This window comes from Staurois parvus, unplaced genomic scaffold (assembly GCF_062004578.1).
Source record: "Staurois parvus isolate SC_StPar_1 unplaced genomic scaffold, SC_StPar_1.0 ptg002779l, whole genome shotgun sequence".
Classification (NCBI taxonomy): Eukaryota; Metazoa; Chordata; class Amphibia; order Anura; family Ranidae; genus Staurois; species Staurois parvus.
In genome coordinates this window covers 130,379-153,539 of record NW_028320575.1, presented here as the reverse complement: position 1 = coordinate 153,539, position 23,161 = coordinate 130,379, and the positions used below count along the sequence as shown (strand labels likewise).

General features: G+C 44.3%; 1 protein-coding gene across 1 annotated transcript in view; it reads left to right on the top strand.

Moving 5' to 3' along the window:
* Positions 1–2,447: 2,447 nt before the first annotated feature.
* Positions 2,448–23,161, top strand: part of LOC149429137 (uncharacterized) — a 40,433-nt gene continuing 19,719 nt past the window's right edge. The window contains exon 1 of the mRNA XM_089666688.1: positions 2,448–2,523. Coding sequence (XP_089522814.1) covers positions 2,448–2,523 — 76 coding nt within the window. The remainder of the gene's footprint in view (positions 2,524–23,161) is intronic.

The following is a 23,161-nucleotide window of genomic DNA, read 5'->3' as shown; positions in this document are numbered from 1 at the left end:
CTAACAGACACCATGGCATCAGCTAATTGGGTTTACAACCATGAAGTGTATGCAGCTGTGCCCGATGCACTCCTGAACTCAGCCACACCACACCACATGCCATTCAACAAAAAGGGAGGGGGGAACTGATTTGGAGTGAGAATGACACAAGATGGAGGATCTTTAGCAAAATGGATGTCCGTGTCCATATCTGTACGTACAATTGCTACAGGTTGCACTTTCCTCATGCTGTCACAGCGTGAGGAAAGTACTGCCGAGAACCAGCAATTCTCATAAAAGAGATCGGCACTGATCATCAGTGCCCAGAAGTGCCACCCATCTGTGCCTAGCAGTGCCACCCACCTGTGCCCAGCAGTGCCCTTCACCAGTTCCCATCAGTGCCACCAGTCAGTTCCAGCTCATCAGTGCTGCCTGTGTCACCTATCAGTGACCATCATTGCCGCCTATCAGTGACCATCATTGCCGCCTATCAGTGCCCATCAGTGCCGCCTATCAGTGCACATCAGTGAAGGAGAAAAATTACTTGTTTGCAAAATTTTAAAATAGAAACAAAGAAAATCTTTTTTTTTTATTTCTAGCATTTTTTTGTTTATAGCGCAAAAAATAAAAACCCCAGCGGCGATTAAATACCACCAAAAGAAAGCTCTATTTGTGTGAAAAAAATTATAACAATTTCATATGGGTACAGTGTTGCATGATCGCGCAATTGTCATTCAAAGTGCGACAGCGCTGAAAGCTGAAAATTGGCCTGGTCAGGAAAGGAGTATAAGTGCCTGGTAGGCAAGTGGTTAAAGTAGGAAGATAGGCAAACTTTTATTTTTTTTTTTCATTTTGGATAGAATAAGGGAGGGTTATAACAACTGTCAGATTTGTTTTTTCTCCCCACCTTCTGTTTTCCATTGTGGAGATTTCCCTTTAATTCCCATAGTCAAACAGGAAGTAAGAGGAAATCTCTGCAAATGAAGAGAATCCCTTGGGGACCTCCAGGCCACCAGAACAAGTGTCCCCATTGGATCATTGCAGAGACTCAGTTCTTGTCCTTGCTGGGCGTCATGCCAAACATTGCAGAGACTCAGCTCTTGTCCTTGCTGGGCGTCATGCCAAACATTGCAGAGACTCAGCTCTTGTCCTTGCTGGGAGTCATACCAAACATTGCAGAAACTCAGTTCTTGTCCTTGCTGGGCGTCATGCCAAACATTGCAGAGACTCAGCTCTTGTCCTTGCAGGGCGCCATGCCAAACATTGCAGAGACTCAGCTCTTGTCCTTGCAGGGCGCCATGCCAAACATTGCAGAGACTCAGTTCTTGTCCTTGCTGGGCGTCATGCCAAACATTGCAGAGACTCAGTTCTTGTCCTTGCTGGGCGTCATACCAAACATTGCAGAGACTCAGTTCTTGTCCTTGCTGGGCGTCATACCAAACATTGCAGAGACTCAGCTCTTGTCCTTGCTGGGCGTCATACCAAACATTGCAGAGACTCAGCTCTTGTCCTTGCTGGGCGTCATGCCAAACATTGCAGAGACTCAGCTCTTGTCCTTGCTGGGCGTCATGCCAAACATTGCAGAGACTCAGTTCTTGTCCTTGCTGGGCGTCATACCAAACATTGCAGAAACTCAGTTTTTGTCCTTGCTGGGCGTCATGCCAAACATTGCAGAGACTCAGTATCCCTTGGGGACCTCCAGGCCACCAGAACTAGCATCCACATTGGATGATTCCCCTCTATTACTTTTCTAGGGACATCCCAAAATTGGAGATTTTCTTTTACTTTCAGTTTTAATGCTAATGGTGATTTATATATCCCTATCCCAGATGGATGGATGGAGTATTCCCTTTTTCCAACAGGGAGCCTCGCTGGTTCCATAGACTTCTATTATATTCTGTGGGTTTGGTGAACTTTCTGAAAGCACACCAAAACTCATGCAAGCAAGAGTTTAGGTGCGCGTTCAGAAAGTGCTCTACACCCACAATATGTAATAGAGGTCTACAGCTCAGTGCAGGTAACCTGCTGGAAAGCCATGGGTGCACTGCGGTGCGGGTAAACTGCAGCTCATCAGTGTGAAAGCAGCCTTATATAAGGACAATAAGGGATCCTTTACATTTTCTATTTGGAGGGAGGGGGCGGTAATACCCCATAGTTCAATTGGCTCGTGACTGGTTACCAAATCACTTAAGTGGCCTTCAGACTTCCAAAGGTAGAGCACCCTTGCACTAGAGACTGTCCAAGTCTATGAATACCTGAAGGATTTTCCTGTACCTTCTCGTCTTTACAATGCCCATTTTCTCCATGATCTCCTCCTGAAATGTTTTCAGTGATGGGATGAAGGTCCTTCCAAAGCTTCTTCCACAGAGGTGTCTATGGGGCCATCTAGATGAAAGGAGGAAAGAATATGGTGAAGGAGAGACATCTAGTGGAGATTTAGAGGTAGAATAGTGACCTCTAGTGGAAAGATGGAGGAAGTTCAGGTGAAAGAAGAGCGTGACCCAGAGGATCTTTGTGCATGTAAAGAAGTCATGTCTGTACCAGGTATGAGGTATTCCAAGGTATAACATAAAATATAAATAACCAGTGATCATAACTAAAGTCTATTGATGTGAAGCCAATATTACACAGAAGACCTGAATGCATGGTTCCTCTTGTATTTGATTGGCTATAATAAGGGATATTAGAAGACCGACACTTAAGTTTGTTTTATCAAGAAGAGAAAATGAGAAAAAAAAATAGCACAAGGAATGTCTACAAATGTTTCCTTCTGATTGAGAGAGCTGCAACAACACACGTTCCCATCTGCATTACAATTAATTAGGGAATAATCCATTTACAGTAGAAGAAATGTTTGTAGTGCACCAGACACCCGCACTACCCTTTTATCACATATAACTAGAGGCAAAACGCTTTTCATTTTTGGATAGCGGGGAGAGACTTTTCTTTTCTTGCACTCTGTGTCCCCGTCAGAGAGATTCATGCCATACACATGTCCGGGTGATCATTATCAAGGAAAATGAAGGTTAACGAAGATTGCAAACTCTGAGTGATCACCAGATCAGGAAATCTTCCAATGGGGACACTGGTTCTGGTGACAACCAGGGATTCTCTCACTATGGAAGGATTTCCTCTCACTTTCTGTTTTGGCTATGGGACAGAAAGTGAACGGAAATCTCCCCAATGGGACACAAAGGGCTAATAACAGACTTATAACCCTCCCTTACTCTATCCAAGAATAAAAGACGCTTTGCCTTTAAATTAATGATCTGAGAACCCTGCAGGTGATACAGGAGAGATATTCCCAATCACACCCACTGCAGGGGAGGTATTGTCTCTCACATGCAGAAAACCTGATGGGCCAAGTGTCAGAATGAAGACTTCTCACAGCCCCCAAATAATATCAGACCTGCCACCAGGGACAGACTGACCATTTGGAAACTCAGGCACTGCCCGAGGGCCCGGGGTCAGTAGGGGGCCCCATGAGATGCCCCTGGTACCTTTTTCATAGGCTTTTTTGAGTTTGGGCAAGGACACAGGGGCCCCATGATCCCCTATTGCCCGGGGGCCCCATGAGCTGTCAGTCCGCCCCTGCCTGCCACAGAAGCTGGAATGTAACCAGTGATACTACTGAGAGGGAGGGGAAGTTACACGACACAGTTTCAGGAAGTGAGCCCATCCTGTATGTGAGGAGTCCTCTGGAATATGGCTGAAATGGAGTATATGGGTGGACTGTCTGGTAACTGCTGCAGGTATGAAGTGCAGGTACCTAGAAGCGGGGTCCTAGAGTCACGGTGGCAGTATGATCAGACCCCACTAGGAAACTGCACTGTGTGTTTTATGACAGGTTCTCTTTAAACTGTATCCAGCCAATAACAAAAATGTAATAAATTGCAACTTGCCAGTTTTTAAAATGTGGTGGCTGCATTAGTCTTCTTTTCACCTGATGATCCTGTGCCAGTAACACTTCCTGTCCTAGGGCGACGACTCATCACATGGAGGAGGAATGTTGTCACTGTAGGTTGCTTGCTCTTGATTTGGACTACAAACCCCCCCATCCTTATCCCTATAAACACAGTGGGAGGTGTTCTGTAGTCCACAGAGGAACTAGGCAGGGCTGTTAATACTGCAGGCAGAGAACACAGGAAGGAGCTCACTGGGTTTCTGGCACTATCAGTGGGGATTTCTGACAACACTCCTCGACTGCACATACAGTACAATGAGTGAGCACAGGGAGCCTAGGACAGGAGTGTGTTACTGGCAGGATCAACGGAAGAAAATAAAGGAAAAGGCAAACTAATGTGTCCATCACATCTAATGAGGGGTAATAGTCATCTCCCTTCTATACAGACATCGGCCTCACCTCTCCACGGATCTGGGATCTCTGGAACACAAGTCTGGGGATGATACGCCCAGTTCTCACCGACACTCTCACCCGCTCCCTCTCTTCTGTGTTCCGCCATTCTGTCTCGGTGGGTTTCCTGAAAAACAAGCTCTAATCAGGGGCGGACTGACCATTTGGAAACTCAGGTACTGCCCGAGGGCCTGGGGTCAGTAGGGGGCCCCATGAGATGCCCCTGGTACCTTTTTCATAGGCTTTTTTGAGCTTGGGCAAGGACACAGGGGCCCCATGATCCCCTATTGCCCGGGGGCCCCATGAGTTGTCAGTCTGCCCCTGGCTCTACTGATTTATTTGATAAAAATGTTCTGGTGGTGTCTTAATGGTGCATTTAGGTTCTAACTAAAAATCTGAACCTGTAATTTACAAGACTTTGCAAACATGAGACCTTTCAGTACATTTATCCAGACCCTAACCGTTGCTTGCCCAACAAGCACTCCAACCAACAGGTTTCACCTTTTCCCTTTAGCATATTTCTGTCCTTTGTGTCCCCCACACTTCTCTGCCATTAATCCGCCTGATGGGTGGACACATCCTACCACATCATCCCACATCCTGCTACCCCTCACTGTCCACCTACACATCCCTCAGTCACCCCACCCACCAGTCAAACCCTATTACAATGGACACCAAATATTACCCACTGTAATAGCCCCCCAGTATTTTCTAACTCCACTGAAGACTAATGCAGCCACCACATTTTAAAAACTGGCAAGTTGCAATTTATTACATTTTTGTTATTGGCTGGATACAGTTTAAAGAGAACCTAACCCCACTGTAATGGGTTCCGGTTCATGCCACATACCAAAATGGCCCCCTAGTATTGACCTGTGTCACAACCCAAAACACAATGGTCCCCTAGTATTAGCCCCCAGTATAATAGGCCCCCTGTCATACCCTGCAGTGGTCCCCCAGTATCACCCCAACCACCCTCCACAATGTGCACTCATACCCCACACCACAATTGTTACCCAATCACACCCCCAACCAAAGTGATTCCCCAGTTACCCCTTCCACCACCATAATGGCCTCCATTGTCATACCTCACACCACAATGATCACCTTGTAACACCCCCACCATAAAAGGGCCCCCCATCATATCCCACCACAGTGGTCCCCAAGTATAATGCCCCCACCCCCACAATGGGCACCCAGTCATACCCCAGGCCATACCGCATTGGTTCCCTAGCATTTTCCTCTTCCATTATGGTCCCCCAGTTACACCCTCACCATAAAGGTCCCTTAGTTTTATGGAAGATGACAAAAACATTGAGTGAGGATAAAAAAAACCCATAAACAAACTATATGGGGGTAATGAGATGAATGATCCAAACATCCCCCAAAAGCTATGGTATAATGATGAAAAATGTTGGGGATGGTGGGAGGAAGGGTGGGGCCGGGGGTAAGGTGCTGTAAAATGGAACTTATGTATATGTGAGAAGTGTTTGTGTATTAGGTTGTTCTATTTTTGTGTTGGAAAATTTAATAAAAGATATAATAAAAAAAATAATGATGATAAATGTTGTTAACTGTGATTCCCCTGAAAAGAAATCTCCATCAATATGTCTACACATACATCAAAGGATCACCGGCAATCCATACAATCACAGGTGAACTGAGATGACTTCCAAAGTGTTTAAAAGGAACACCTAAAGGATGCAATTCATATCGCCTGACGCCTGGGACATGTAGTGCCGGGCTGCGGGCAGGTAGTTTCTTTTTTACACTTGGCCCTGCTGCGGGCAAGCAGCTGGGCTTACTTGACAGGTAGAGGCATTCGGGCGGCTGTATTGCCGTCTAATTTGTTACACAGACAACGCTACAGTGCCATCCCCCTAAGTCCGCCCCCCCCATGCACGCAACACCGCCACTCTGTACCCCGGGCTCCGATTGCCCATCTGTAGGCCCAGAACCAGTGCCGGTTGGTAGAGGGGATGGAGGAGAGCGTCCACTCTCCTCCCCTTCTCATCCTGACCTGGAAGTGACCTGTATGACGTCACTTCCGGGACCCAGTTGACCCAGTTGACAGCTTTACCATCAAAGCCAAGAAAGAATGTAATGAAGTGCGATGTACACTGCATTCCATTCAATGGAGCGCAGGGGACACATGCAGGGTCTTTTAGACCCTAAATGTCTCAAAGAGAACCTATCATCAAAAAAAATCAAAAAACATTTAATCATCACATGTGATGGAAAAAAAAGTTAAAGTAAGAAAAGTTGTTTTTTTTTCATTGTAAAAATTTTACACCCAACCACAACTCCTGACCTCCATAAAAAAAATTGGAGCCCCCCCCCCCCCCCCCGACACACAAGCATGAACACCTACTTCAGGGCTCCTATGCATGAAAACGTCACTTGCGATACACGTTACATATGGCCACGTACACCAGAATGAGAGCAATAATTCTAGCACCTCCTCCGTACTGCTAAACTGATGACCTATAAGGGGCTTTAAAAGCGTCGCCTATAGAAAATATAGGGTAGTAAAGTTTGTTGCCATTTTTAAAAAGCGCATGCAAATTTAAGGTTTGACATGTTTGGTATCGATTTACTCTGTACACTCATCTTTTAAATTTTACCAACAAATGGGTAATTTATAGCTTTCTTGTGCCCTAAAATGAACTTAAGTGTGTTTTTTACTGAAATTTTGTGTTTCCTAGACCTTTGCAGTAATATTGTGTGACATAAAAAATTGGAACTGCTACTCTACCACCTATTCTCTCAGGGTGTCTGCTTTTATAAAATATATGTTTTCTGGGGTTTATATACTCTTCAGGCCTAAAGTGATTTTTTTAAATGTGTGCAAAAAAATGCAAAAAGTGCTCTGGCAGCCAAAGGGATAAAGGCCAAGTTTACCTTTGGTAACACATCACATGTTCCACCCATTTTTAGGATGGAACATGTTCCTGCTCCTGCAGCAACTAGGCTATCCAAGCCCTCTGTGTGACAGCAGTATGGGGAGAGGTTCCTTGCACCCGCTGTCACTTTTTGAAAATCAACTACAAGTACCAACATCCTTTGTGGCTGTCGGCTTGTAGTTCTCAATGAACTATCACGACACTGTTCAGTGCACTGGTAGTTCATTGATTCTTCCTGTCAGTGTGAAATTGTGTACCCGTATGAGGTCTGGACAGACAGAATACACTGACAGTCTGCAGGAGTCCTGGATTACACCCACGATCTGCTGATCACTGGTGCAAAGCTTTCAAGGCTCCTAAAAAAAAAATTAAATGCACATTTTTTACCTGCAAAAAAATGTGCATTTAATTATTTTTTTTTAAAAGGTGAACTTATCCTTTAACCGCTTTCATGCCACCCTATAGCAGAAATACTGCTACAGGGCGGCACGGGTGTGCAAAATCACGTATATATACAGTGCATGATTTTGCAGTTCTGGGTAGGGGGCATGCTCTACCCGTGCCGCCATTTGCGGCCTCGGCTGTCAATCACCAGGGTATGGATGGTGATTATTCGCCGGTACCTGGTGATCGCCGAGTATCTCCGACGGGGGAGAGACCTGTGTATAAACAACAACACAGATCTCTCCTCTGTCAGCTCCTGCACACTGCTTTGTATGGCTCTGCATAGCACAGCAATATAAAGCAGTGTGCTTACAGTGAAACACAGCACACTTAGTAAAACCGCACACAGTTAACCCTTTGATCGCCCCACATGTTAACCCCTTCCTGTCCAGTGCCATTTGTACAGTGTCAGTGCATTTTATTAGCACTGATCACTGTATTGGTGTCAGTGGGGATATCAGTAAACAAGAGATCCCTGTGCTCAAATCCATACAGCTAGTGCATGCATTTATCCATCAGGTGCTAAAGGGGTGTAACCACATTAACTCTAGAAATTCTGAAGGACCCCCTGCACACTGGTATATACCCTTTCAAGCAAACTATGCAACAAATAGGGATATTTGGTTCGCACATATTGCAATACATGTTTAAGCTGGCCAACTGCGTCAAAGTAACCCCTCTATGGCCAGTCCTACTCTGCCCTGCCTATGCAAGTGCTACTGTGGACACAATGCTAACATAGGGGAAAAGACACAATGGGGAGAGCTACAAGGTTCAGGTCTGGCTACTGACCCAACAATACAACAAACAAGAGATCCCTGTGCTCAAATCCATACAGCTAGTGCATGCATTTATCCATGAATGAATTGAATTTCTAGAGTTAATGTGGTTACACCCCTTTAGCACCTGATGGATAAATGCATGCACTAGCTGTATGGATTTGAGCACAGGGATCTCTTGTTTGTTGTATTGTTGGGTCAGTAGCCAGACCTGAACCTTGTAGCTCTCCCCATTGTGTCTTTTCCCCTATGTTAGCATTGTGTCCACAGTAGCACTTGCGTAGGCAGGGCAGAGTAGGACTGGCCATAGAGGGATTACTTTGACGCAGTTGGCCAGCTTAAACATGTATTGCAATATGTGCGAACCAAATATCCCTATTTGTTGCATAGTTTGCTTGAAAGGGTATATACCAGTGTGCAGAGGGTCCTTCAGAATTTCTAGTGGGGATATCAGTGACACCAAGTCAGTTCCCCCCCAGTGTCAGAATGCCCACTGCAGTCCCGCTATAAGTCGCTGATCGCCGCCATTACTAGTTTTAAAAAAAAAATTCCAGTATATATACCGCCATTTAGAAACGCTATAAATTTCACGTAAATCAATTAATTTACAAATATTGGGATTTTATTTTAGCAAAGACGTGGAGCAGAATACATTTTGGCCTAAATTTATGATGAAATTTGATTTTTAAAATTGTTTTTACTGGACATGTTTAACAAGGATATTGTAAAGAAATATACACTGCATTACTGGAAACTGACCAGCAGAGGGTGTGAGTGTACAAGAACAACAGGAGACATGTATTGTAAAATAAAAAATATATGAGCGCTGGGTGACAACAGGTAAAATACAGGTGGGAGCAGCCAGCATGGAAGAGGAAACAACCTCAGATCCTCCAAGTGATGCCAAAGATAAAAGTACAAATGCGGCGCTCAGTATTAGTTGCAGTGTGCAAATGATATCTCACAGTGTTAAAACTTAAATAGGTATAATACATGCGGATAAATGTGACTGTTGTGACACAGTAAGCAATGATGAACTCTGGAAACAATGAGCAAACTATGCACTAACCAGATGGCACAGATAAATGTGCGTTGGAGTAAATAAGACCTACTCCTAGGTACTCTGGGGGTGGGAACTCAGCATGCGGATGTGATCATCAGGTGGAGGTACTTCACCAGCTGTCATCTATCCAGAGCAGGATTCCACGTCTCAACCGTGTCCAGCAGTGTCTTTTATAGCCACCAGGGGGATCGTACACGCAGATGGAAACCAGGAGAAGGATCCTTCAGGATGAGGACTCTCGGTGCCAACACTTCGTTGCTGAGTTGCTGTTGTTCCCAGTTGCTTCCACTTTGTTATAATACCACTAACAGTTGACTGTGAAATATTTAGTAGCAAGGATCGATGGACTTATTGCACAGGTGGCCACCTATCACGGTACCATGTTTGAATTCACTGAGCTGAGAGTGACCCATTCTTTCACAAATGTTTGCATCTGCGTGTACGATCCCCCTGGTGGCTATAAAAGACACTGCTGGACACGGTTGAGACGTGGAATCCTGCTCTGGATAGATGACAGCTGGTGAAGTACCTCCACCTGATGATCACATCCGCATGCTGAGTTCCCACCCCCAGAGTACCTAGGAGTAGGTCTTATTTACTCCAACGCACATTTATCTGTGCCATCTGGTTAGTGCATAGTTTGCTCATTGTTTCCAGCCACAGCAGTCACGAAAATTATCCGCTGTTTTGTGTCACCGCAGTCACATAAATCTTCATGAACTATACCTTATCAGTCTATGACATCATGGGATACTATCCTATCGGTGCATAGTATGCCCGTTGCTTCTAGCCATAGAAGTTATGAATATTACTGTGTTTATAGTCATCTCATTCCGCATGAACTATATTCAATAAGTTTTGGTATTATTTATATTATTCAATACCACAGTCACAACAGTCACGAAAGTTCATCATTGCTTACTGTGTCACAACAGTCACATTTATCCGCATGTATTATACCTATTTAAGTTTTAACACTGTGAGATATCATTTGCACACTGCAACTAATACTGAGCGCCGCATTTGTACTTTTATCTTTGGCAACAGGAGACATGTAGCTACAATGTATCAATGAAACCATTACACAGAGCAGGAAACAGTATGTGATAAGCCCTGGTTCACACTGGTGTGACTTGTCATGCGACTTGACAGATCAAAGTCACATGACGCACACCCTATTTGCGGCTATAGAACCATTCAAATGTGTGTGACTTGCATTGACACCTGTGTATGGTGTCGCACAGATGTCAGCAAGCCGCACATGAAATCGCACTGATCCTCAGCTTTGAAATCTCACTGAAGTAGCGCGATTTCAAAGCCGCATTCAGTGTGAACCAGGGCTGAAGGAGCAAGAATAAATTTTTTTAGATTTACACTATGGGAGATTGTAACTGAACCGATCCAGTCTGCGTTTGGGTACTACCGTTATAATACCGCTTCCCCGTCCGAACACCAACCACAGACGATCAAACAAGACTAGACGACACCAGTCTGTCTGAAAATGGAACTCTTTATTTGAAACTCAAACTGGCTCTTTACACACTCTGGGCAATCCCCTCTCCCTGCATAATGACACAATCTATACTTAGCAACAAGAGACACAAAGGTATTCAAACTTCACACCAGCAAACAGTCCCATCATGAGGGAGGGCTGCTGGAGACACCCCCCACTAAGCTAATATACATAAACACACACATCCCATAAACGTTTGCTCCCAAACCAGACACACAATAGAACAATGGGATGCAATCACATGGCTTTAAACAATCAACAACCCCCCACCCCAATATTAGGACAGATCACCCTGTACCCCTAACAGGCACAGGGTGGCTTACACATAATAGGGATATGGGAAGCTGAGACAAGGGTCTCCCCACCTCTCTAAAGTGAGCTGGGTTCCATGGGCCCCCACCCAAAGTGACTCCCGTCACAGAGATTTCTTTCTTTTATATCCTAACCTTTTTATGTGAGCTGGCTGCATTATACCATATCATCCCTGAGGGGGATCCTGCTGCTTCGTTTACTAATCTGTGAAGGGGACACCACCGCTGCGGACCGGTACTATCCGAGAGGGCTTGACCAGGCTGTGGATAGTCATTCTTGTTTGCTAAAAGGCATTTTGGCCCTTTGGGTCGCTTCAAGGAGATGAGGGGGCAATTCAGCCATTTATGGATTATTTCCTTCTGGTTGTCACACAAATTTAATTATATCACCTGCACCTTCTGGGTCGCTGTATTATTTGGTGGTTTATACGCACCATTGAACTTTAATTGTTTTTTTGGACTATTCTTATGTGACATATCAATATTGTCTTTTGAATATCACCTTTTTGTGTGATGTCACATATTTATATTTTATTTATATTTTATTTATTTTTTTAATTTGGTTGCATTATCACTGAATATGTCATTACTAGTGTGATATTTAATCCCTCATTTAGGGATTGACGATTTTTTGTTTTCACCAATTTTGGCTATTTTAAAGCTGTTGTGGTCACTATTCATTAGTAATGCATTTTTGATCCCACATTTAGGGATTCACTTTTCATGTTGATTACTATTTATCACTACACTAGTCACTATTGTGTGATATATTTAATCCCACATTAAGGGATTCACGAAAACCTTTTCACTTTAATTGGCTAATTTCTAGCCTTTGTGGTCACCATTCCTATCAGTGTGATTATTGATCCCACATTCAGGGATTCACCTTTTTTGTTTATTATAGTTCATATATATTGAAGTCCCATCAGGACTTTTTCTTCTCACTGTCGTTTTTATTTCTACACATTATTTATTTACGCGGTGTCATTCTAGACTCCAATCTGTCCTTTCAGCCCCAGGTCCAATCGCTGACAAACGCATGTAGACATCACCTCCGCAACATCTCCAAGATACGCCCGTTTCTAACCCCGGAAACCACTAAGCAACTCATTCACTCCCTTGTTATATCTCGCCTTAACTACTGTAACTCCCTCCTCACTGGCCTACTTCACCACAGGCTATCCCCTCTTCAGTCTATTATTATTATTATACAGTATTTATAAAGCGCCAATAGTTCGCTCAGCGCTGTACATTACAAAGGGGGACAGAACATGTGACAGAACAATACCAATACAATGCAAAACATGAGGGGATCGAGGGCCCTGCTCTTTCGAGCTTACAATCTAGGAGGGAGGGGGTGGTGGCACAGGAGGAGATAGCTGTGGGGGATGGAGTGGTAGGAAGAGTGGAGGAGGTCGGCAAGTTAGCAGGGGGTGGGGTAGGCTTCCCTGAAGAGATGGGTTTTCAGGGTGCGCCTAAAGGAGAGGAGAGTAGGTGATAATCTGATGGGTTGGGGCAGGGAGTTCCAGAGGATGGGTGACACCCTGGAGAAGTCCTGGAGGCGGGCATGGGAGGAGGAGACCAGGGAACTAGAGAGAAGGAGGTCTTGTGAGGAGCGGAGTGTGCGTGCTGGGCGGTACTTGGATATTAGGTCAGTGATGTAGTTTGGGGCAGTATGGTGGACAGCTTTGTACATCAGCGTTAGGATTTTGAATTTGATCCGTTGCGCAATCGGAAGCCAGTGGAGGGATTGGCAGAGGGGGGTGGCGGAGACAGAGCGGTTGGAAAGGTGAATGAGTCTGGCAGCCGTATTCAGGATGGACTGAAGCGGGGATAGCCAGCGGCGAGGCAGGCCAGTGAGGAGGGAGTTGCAGTAGTCGAGTCATGATATGATGAGGGAGTGGATGAGCTGTTTAGTGGTTTCTGGGGTTAGGAACGTGCGGATTTTGGCGATGTTGCGGAGGTGGAGTCTGCACGAGTTTGTTAAAGATTGGACTTGGGGCTGGAAGGATAGGTTGGAGTCCAGAATGACACCCAGTACTCTGGCCTGCAGGGCGGGTTTGATGGTAGCGTTGTTGGACGTGACGGAGAAATCAATGGGGGGTGGTGTCCGGGCTGGGGGGAAGACAAGAAACTCAGTTTTGGAGAGGTTCAATTTAAGGAAGTGGAGCGACATCCAGTCTGATATGTCGCTCAGTAGGTGTGTGATACGGGCTGAGACCAAGGGGGTGAGGTCGGGGGTTGAGAGATAGATTTGTGTGTCGTCGGCATAGAGGTGGTAGTTGAAGCCGTGAGAGTGTATGAGTTGGCCAAGGGAGGAGGTATAGATGGAGAAGAGAAGGGGCCCGAGGACAGAGCCTTGAGGGACCCCAACAGAGAGGGGGAGTGAGGGGGAGGTGGTAGCATTATAGGTAACGCTGAAGGAGCGTTGTGACAGGTAGGATGAGAGCCAGGAGAGAGCAGAATCTCTGAGGCCGTGGGAGTGTAGTTTTTTAAGGAGGAGGGGGTGGTCGACTGTGTCGAAGGCCGCAGAGAGGTCAAGGAGTAGGAGCACTGAATAGTGGCCATTAGCTTTGGCGGTTAGCAGGTCGTTGGAGAGTTTGAGTAAGGCAGTTTCGGTGGAGTGTAGGGGACGGAAGCCGGACTGTAGGGGATCGAGGAGGTTGTTGTCGTTGAGGTGAGAGCATAGGCGGGCGTAGACTAGGCGCTCGAGGAGTTTAGATGTAAAAGGGAGCAGGGAGATGGGTCTGAGGTTGTTCGGGTCATTGGGGTCCAGGGAGGGCTTTTTAAGTATGGGGGTGATGTGTGCATGCTTCAGAGGGGAGGGGAAAGTGCCTGAGGAGAGGGAGAGATTGAAGATGTGGGTGAGGGAGCGTAGGATGGAGGAGGAGGAAGGTTGTGAGGGGATAGGGTCGAGGGGGCAGGTGGTGAGGCGGGCATCAGAGAGGATCTTGGAGACTTCCTCGATGGTAGTAAGGTCAAAGGTGCGGAGTGTGGGGGGAGCTTCAGTATGAGGAATGTAGGGTGGGGTGGAAGAGGAGGTCAGAGCAGTGGTGGGGCCGTGGGAGAGGGGTGATGAGGGGGTAGCTGAGTGAGGGTGAAGGGGGTTGGAGAGAGTTTGAGCAGCGACAAAGTCCCTGCGGGTTATGTCGAGGGGGAGGGGGGATAAGGGGGTAGCTGTGTGAGAGGGGACGGGTTGAGAGGGCGTGTGAGTTGCGGCAATGTCCTTGCGAATTGTGTCAATCTTGTTTTTGAAGTGATTGGCAATCTCAAGGGCAGTGAGTGAGGTGCTGGGTGGAGGTGGGGGTGGAGAGAGTAGAGAGTTGAAGGCAGAGAAGAGTCGGCGAGGATTGGAGGAGAGGGCCTTGATGAGGGTCAAGAAGTAGGCCTGTTTGGCAGCATGGAGGGAGGAGGTGTAGGTGCGGAAGGCAAATTTATAGCGGGTGAAAGCTTGTTGGGATTTGGTTTTGCGCCATAGTCGCTCCAGGGCACGACTTTGTCGTTTGAGGGTTTTGGTGTGATCAGTCTGCCAGGGCTGGAGCGGTCGGGGTCTGATGTTGCGTGTGGTTAAAGGCGCTAGTGAGTCAAGAAAAATATACCATAATCTCATATAAACAACATAATGTCCATCAAAAGTCCCATATAAAAAAAAGTCCAAAAAAGTAAAGTCCAGAAATCTATAAAATAATAAATTGTGCAAATAACACTCCTCACTTCTTCAATCTTCCAACTGTGACAATATCCAAATCTTCCCTTCAATCCAAAAAGTACCTCAAAAAAACCTGTGAGCCCCGATAGACAGATGTATAATGTTCCCGTATTCAATAGATTCCAGCCCTTTGATGGGTGGAATAATGATTACAATACCCCTAGGGATTTTAGGAATAATGAGTATGCCCAAAGGGATTATAGAAATGGGGAAAATTTTCAGAGGTGAGACAGAGGCAGGCCCCCGTGGGGTCCGCCTCCGCAAAGACCTTTCTTTCAACCACCGTATTGGGGGAAGGGAGGGCAAAGGTATCCCCCGAACTTCTACAAAGAAAATTGGGAGAGAGGTCCACCAGTCAGATGGGAGGAAGGTTGGAAACCCCCAAGTGGGAACCCCGAAAACTTGGAACAGGGAAGAGGGAACGAAAACAAAAGGAAAAGGAAAGAAACATAGGAGAAGGTATATACAATTTGAGCTCGGTTCCCCTGACAGAAAATGAAGTAAAAGTGCTGGATAATGGTTTAAAGTTCGCCCCGAAGGCTAATTTGAATAAATTCGAAACGTATATCGATATTAATAAATACATCAGAAAACTTATTAAAAAATATTTTTTATCTCTACCAGGCCCTTCCCAGTCTGAAAACCATATTAGTAGGTCTATTTTTATTCATAGTGATTTAAAAAATAAATCCACTTTTAACCCTATGAACTCTAGAAATCAAAATTTAGAGGTTTTTAAACAAATGGTTGTGGATGATCTTTATAGTCTGAACTACCGTAAATTTAAAGAAGAAGAAAGATTTCATCAAGGTTTAGTAACACTTAAAGAAAAGAAAAATATTGTGATTAGACCAGCAGATAAGGGTGGGGGAGTGGTGGTTATGGATAGAAGTTTTTATGATGAAGAGATGAAGAGAATTTTAAATAAGGACACTTATAAAAAAAATAACTAAAAACCCTATTCATGAATATAGAAAGCAGCTGAAAAAGATAATAAATAAGGCCAGAGAGGATTCGATTGTTAATGAAAAGGAAGCGAAATATCTCATTCCTACATGTTGTAAAACACCATTTATTTATATACTACCTAAAATACATAAATGTTTGGATAAACCCCCTGGGAGACCCATCATAAATGGTATTGACTCTATACACTCTAGGATAGGTCAATATGTTGACTTTTTCTTGCAAACGATAGTGAAAAATATGCCCTCATATTTAAAGGATAGTCAGGATGTTATTAATTTATTGGAGGGATTAGAGGTAACTGAGGAAACTATCCTGGTCACTATAGATGTAAACTCATTATACACCAGTATCAAACACAATGATGGTATCACAGCTATTAAATGGGGTCTGAAAAATTACACAGATCTACATAGAAAACAAAGGAAATTAATTATTCAATTATTAGAATTTAGTATGGGAAGGAATTATTTTTGGTACCAAGGAGAATTTTATGAACAAATTAAAGGTGTAGCGATGGGCGCAAAATTTGCGCCCAGCCTAGCTAATATTTTTTTAGCAAGATGGGAAGCGAGAGAGATATATGGTAAAGAGTGGTTGAGGATTTGGAAAAGATACATTGACGATATAGTGATGGTGTGGGATGGTACGGTTGAGAATTTGGGTAATTTTATGGATCACGTTAGAAATAACGAATTTGGATTAGGTTTTACACAGAATAGTAGCATACATTCGGCAAATTTTTTAGACTTGAATATTTTTAAATGTAATAATAAATTATATTTTAAAACGCATTTTAAAGAAACAGATAGAAACGGGTTTATCCCTACGAATAGTTGCCATCACCCTCAATGGATAGAAGGCATTCCTAGGGGACAGTTCTCTAGGATCATAAGGAACTGTTCCAGACTCGAAGATTACATTATACAGTCTGATATAATTAAGGAAAGATTTATTCAAAAAGGCTATGATTCTGAGAAATTGGAAAAAATAAGATATAAAATTAGCCGAAACTATTTAGGGGAGGGCAAAATTAAGAAGGATAATGTAAAAAGAAGGGATGGCAGGATAGGAGAATTTGCTTTTATTTCTCGTTTTAACTGTCATTATAAGGATATAGAAAATATTTTTAATAGTTATTGGCCGATTTTAACAAAAGATGCTACTTTGGGGACCCATCTTCCAAAAAAACCGTCTTTCATCTATAGGAAAAATAATAATTTAAGGAATGTTCTGGTGAAAGGAGCTTTATCACCTCCTAATTTTAAAGGTATTAAGATGTTTGATTATAAGGGGTTTTATCCATGTAGAAAGTGTAAGGTGTGTAAAACCACCAGCACCAAAAGGAAAATTTCTAGTTTTGAGTCTTCGTATACAAAGGAAAAATTTGAAATAGAAAAATTTATTACTTGTAGTACTAAATATGTGACATACCTGTTGGAGTGCCCCTGCAAATTACAGTACATTGGCAGAACAAAAAGGACACTCAGTGATAGAATAAAAGAACATGTGAGAAACATCGTAAAAGGAAAAAAGGACCATAGTGTATCAAGACACTTTAAGGAATTTCATCGGTCAGACCCTAGTGTTCTTAAATTTTGTGGGATTGACACGATGGAAGCCCATTGGAGAGGGGGGAATAGGGTCCAGATGTTGTCTAGGAATGAGACATTTTGGATCTACCAGCTGCACACTTTAAAACCTAGAGGCCTGAATATTGATTTAGATCTCAATTGCTTTATCTCTGATTGGTAAAATAGGTATGGATATACTGGAGAGAATAGGGTTTTGACAAGGAAATTTAGTTTAGCTGATGTATTTTAGTCACTCAGACTGGTGAAGATAGGAAAGTATATCTTATAATTTTATAATTATAATTTTATTTTAGATTTTAAATATTTTAGTACTAATGATGAATGGATATGAATTTATTAATAATGTGGGAACTGAGTAATGTAGTAATATTAATTTTTACTGCCGTTTAGGGTAAGAGAAAAGATCTATGAATTAGAGGTGGTATATATTAATGTGTACTGTACAGATTTTATTAATTATTATTAGTGGGAGTTATTTGCCTATTGATTGAAGTTGGGAGAGATATATATATATTTAGTTGAAGGATATGTTTTATTTAGACCAGTAGAGGGTGATATTCCCATAATATTCTTGTTAAATGATGATGTGTTATATATTCATTTATGTATTTTAATATAATAGTTCATTGTATTCTATCGGAGCCTAAATTAGTGATATCTGATGGAATATATGAGTTAGTTGGTATTAATATGTATTTGTATATTGTTTTGTATGTTTACCGTCCATCTTCTCCCTGTTTGTGTATGGGAGAAATAATGCTATAGTCGGCCGCTTATGGTGTTTAATATGAGGCTTCGGCGTATGATGCCCTTAGTTAAAATGGCGGCGGGCTATTCTGCCAGGTCTCTGGCAGTATAAGAGGTACCGCCGCGTTGACGTCTGGATCCCTTGTGAAAAAGTCGGAAGTGACGAAACGCGTCAGAGACGTGACGTCAGACGCTAGGCCGGAAGGTGCAGAGCGGCCATTTTGGAGAAGGTCTCAGCAGAGTACGGAGACCAGCGAGGATGGACGGCAATTTTACCATGTAAGCTGTTACTAATAAATTATGTTACCATTTATACTACTCCACTGAGTCTGCTCCCATTTGTCCTGTGAGGAACGGGGATCCCGATGCCCGTCATTGTGTGAGGAAGTTCTTACTGTCTACTACTGTCAAGGATGATATACCCCCAGTGAAGGCAACTATATGTGGCACAAAGTTCAAGGGGGTAATTGTATTTATCCTACACGTGGAGTGGCACGTATTTGACACCATTTATCACTGATCACATAGTGTGTTCTGTAGACTGTCACGTTTGCAGTGGTGGTTTCACAGGACCACTAGCTAAGTGGTGTGTTGTGTTTTTCCACTTCACATGCGTGATGTTATGTCACTAGTGTGTTGCATGCTATCACATTTATTGATTTTAAAGATAATGCACCATATCTAGTTTGTTTTTTTGAGGTACTTTTTGGATTGAAGGGAAGATTTGGATATTGTCACAGTTGGAAGATTGAAGAAGTGAGGAGTGTTATTTGCACAATTTATTATTTTATAGATTTCTGGACTTTACTTTTTTGGACTTTTTTTTATATGGGACTTTTGATGGACATTATGTTGTTTATATGAGATTATGGTATATGTTTGTAAATTATGGAAAGGTAATTGTTTTATGCACTTTCAAGGGTGAAAGGTTGACTTTTCATGTGGGAAACTTATGAGTTTTAATTTATTATGCTAGTGAGTCAAGGGCTGTTGAGAGCGCATTGTTGTAGGCGGTCAAAGCCAAGTTGGGGCAGGACAGGGGGAGGATGCGGTCGTGGAGTTGGTCAGCTGCAGAGTGGAGGGAGGCAGGGTTAAGGTTGCGGAGGTTACGGCTGGTAGTAGTGTGACATTTGGAGGGGTAGGCGTTGGAGGACGAGGAGATAGAGAAGGTGATCAGGTTGTGGTCAGAGAGAGGGAAGGGGGTGTTAGTGAGGTTGTGGGGAGCGCAGCGGTTGGAGAAGACAAGGTCCAGGATATTTCCGTCAGAGTGGGTGGTGGATTGTATGCACTGTGCAAGTGCAAAGGAGGAGGTTAGGTGGAGGAGATGGGCTGTGTCTGGGTTGTCGAGGTTGACAGGGATGTTGAAATCCCCAAGGATGATGGTGGGTAGCTCAGAGGAGAGGAAGAAGGGTAGCCAGGAGGAGAAGTCATCCAGGAAGCGGGGTATAGATCCAGGAGGCCGGTATATCACAGCAATCTTCAGGGGGGTTGGGGAGAATAGTCGGACGCAGTGGGCCTCGAAGGAGGAGAAGGATAGGGAGGGGGGGTTTGGGAGGACTCGGAAGGTGCTCTGCGGTGACAGGAGCAGACCAACCCCACCACCTTTACGACCGTTAGGCCTGGGTGAGTGGGTCCAGGTGAGACCTCCGTAGGAGAGTGCAGCAGGGGAGGTAGAGTCAGTGGGCTGGATCCAGGATTCCGTGATCGCTAGGAGGTTGAGGGAGCGGGAAACAAAGAGGTCGTGGATGGCGGTAAGCTTGTTGCACACCGAACGGGCGTTCAGGAGTGCACATGAAAACAGGGGGGAGATTTTAGGGAGCAGGGGGACAGATACTAAGTTGTGGGGGTTGCAGTAGGACGTGGAGGTGGGAGGGTGTTGAGCGGGTGAGGGAGGTGGAGGGCCAGGATTTGGGGAGATGTCCCCTGCGGCTAGGAGGAGGAGAAGGGTGAGAAAGGTGGCATGGGAGCGGGATGTGCCGGAGCGTGAGAAACTCCTAGTGGAGGTGTTGGGGTCAGTGGGAGAGCGGAGTAATAGGAGGAGGTGGTGGGTGCCAAAGAGGGGCGAAGGAAGCAGTGAGGACACAATATACAATTGTTTGGGAGGGGCAGAGGGATATAGTGAATGGATTTTGGGAACGGAGGAGAGGAAAATGAGAAGGAGTGGAAGAGGCATTTTGGGGAGGTGAAGAGAGCAATAGTAGGGAGATGATAGCAGTGAGGGGGAGATGTACAGGTTGTGGGGTGGAGCAGAGGGGTAAAGAAATGAGATTTGGGAACAGAGGATAGTAATATGATAAGGAGAAGAGGGGTGTATTATATAAAGGTACACAGAGTGGGACTCAGGCATGTAAGAGGTTTCCCAGGGTGTTTGCTTGCAGTCTTCCAGCATGCAGTAGAGCTTCTTGCTGTTGTTGTGTCTTCCTGCTGCTTGAGTTCTCCTGCTTTAGTTCAACTGCTGCGTTTAACTGCTTCTTCTATGCACTCGTTCTAAGCCGCACTCAATCTGAAGCAGCACCCCCATCAGAGATCTCCCCCATGAGCTGATCTAAATTTATAGGGAGATGCTCAAATGAGCATTCAACTCCACCCCAATTAGAAGCTGATAAGGATCACATGAGTAGTGAGGGATGTTTCTCTCAGGAAACAGACACCAGTCGTAAAACGGGTGCAACTAAAGGTGAGAGCTGGTTAACATATACACAAATATAAATACACCATTTGTTCTGAATATAGCAGGAGTCAATGCGTTTGAGTTAAGAGTGGAGGTAGGAGAAAGGTGCATTTACCTGTGAAAGTAGAGAAGGCATAATTAGATTGCTGCGTTTAACTGCTTCTTCTATGCACTCGTTCTAAGCCGCACTCAATCTGAAGCAGCACCCCCATCAGAGACTGTGCCCCCCATCTGCTGCCAGACTCATCCACCTTACTAACCGCTCTGTATCTGCCAGCCCTTTCTGCCAATCCCTCCACTGGCTTCCAATTGCCCAACAGGTAAAATTCAAAACGCTAACACTTATGTATAAAGCCATTCATAACACTGCCCCAAACTACATCACCGATCTTGTCTCCAAATATCACCCAAACCATACTCTCCGCGCCTCGCAAGACCTCCTACTTTTTAGCTCCCTGGTCTCCTCCTCCCATGCTCGTCTCCAGGACTTCTCCAGGGCTTCCCCCATCCTCTGGAACTCCCTACCCCATTCCATCAGACTATCGCCTACTCTGCTTACTTTTAGGCGCACTCTGAAAACCTCTCTTCAGGGAAGCCTACCCCGCCCTCAGCTAATACTGGAATCCTCTACTCTTCCAACCATTCCATCCCCCACAGTTATTACCTCTTGTACCACTAGCCCCTCCCTCCTAGATTGTAAACTCCAAGGATCAGGCCCCTCAAATCCCTCTTGTATTGAATTGTATTGTTACTGTACTGTCTCGTGTATTGTCTCCCACCATAATGTAAAGTGCTCAGCAAACTGTCGACGCTATATAAATCCTGTATAATAATAATAATTTATTTTTTTCATGTTAGTAGATCAGCTCACTTAATGAGATTGATTTGTTGTTATCACTGTATTGCATTGGTGGCATTTTTAGTCACTTATAAGTTTTTATGAATATTTTATATGTCCTAAACTGTTTATGTGCATTCTATTCTATTTTGCATATTTATCGTACATCATATATTGGTTTAATTACCTGTGTTTTGGGATAAGCCAGTAAGGGAGTAGTATAGTATTGGGGTAGCGCTGCACCAATTCGCTTTAGATTTTGCTCATTATCCATTTGGTATATGGTTGGGTGTTAGCAGCCCCCTCCTCATAATTATTAGTCCAATTTTGAGTAGGGCAGGAGGTTTCTTTTGTTTTATTTACACGAACAGAACTGTCATACTTTTCTATCAGCAAATACAAAAAAAAACATAAAAAATGCATCAAAAACACTTGCGTTTTTGGTGCACTTCAATTGAAGTCTATTACATGCAAAAGGCAATCTGCTGCAAGAAAAAAAGTTCCTGCCCTTCCGAAAAATGCACTAGCTCAAAATGCAGATGGGAACTAGAGCCATTGGAAATCATGTTAAATGGACTGTAGTGCATTTCTACAAACTGAAAAACGTGTTTAACCGCATGCCACCCAGCCACTGTACATGTACGGCAGCAGGGCGGCACTCACAGGCAAAACCACGTTTTAAGACGCCCTATTTATCCCACGGTTGTCTGCCACAGATGTCAGTCGCTGGGTCACAGCCGCTCCTTAGCGGCTATGTCCCGGCGATCGGCGGCAAACAGTGACAGAGAGCACAGCTGCAGTAGCTGTGCTGTCTGTCACTTCCCTGACAGCTCGAGCATGAGGTGATCGAGAAAGAACAGTTTTTCTTTCTCGATCAGCCTTGTCCCGTCCAGCACACCCCCCCGCCCCCTAGTAAAACACTCCCCTCACTCCTATAACCCTTCCCTGCAAAATAAAGTTAAACCCTTCCTCCCCATTGCCATTAGTACAGTGTCAGTTTTTTTTTTTGCACTGATCACTGTATTAGTGTTTTTGGGGATGTCAGTGACCCCAAGTCAGTACCCCCCAATGTCAGAATGTCTGCCGCAGTCCCGCAGTCCAGCCATAAGTTGCTGGACGCTGCCATAAGTCACTGATCGCCACCATAATTCGCTGATCGCCGCCATTATTAGTATTAAAAAAAACCCCTAAAAATCCCAGTATCTTTCCCGCCATTTGTAAACGCTATAACTTTCACGTAAACCAATTAATTTACACGTATTGGGTTTTTTTAGCAAAGACATGTCGCA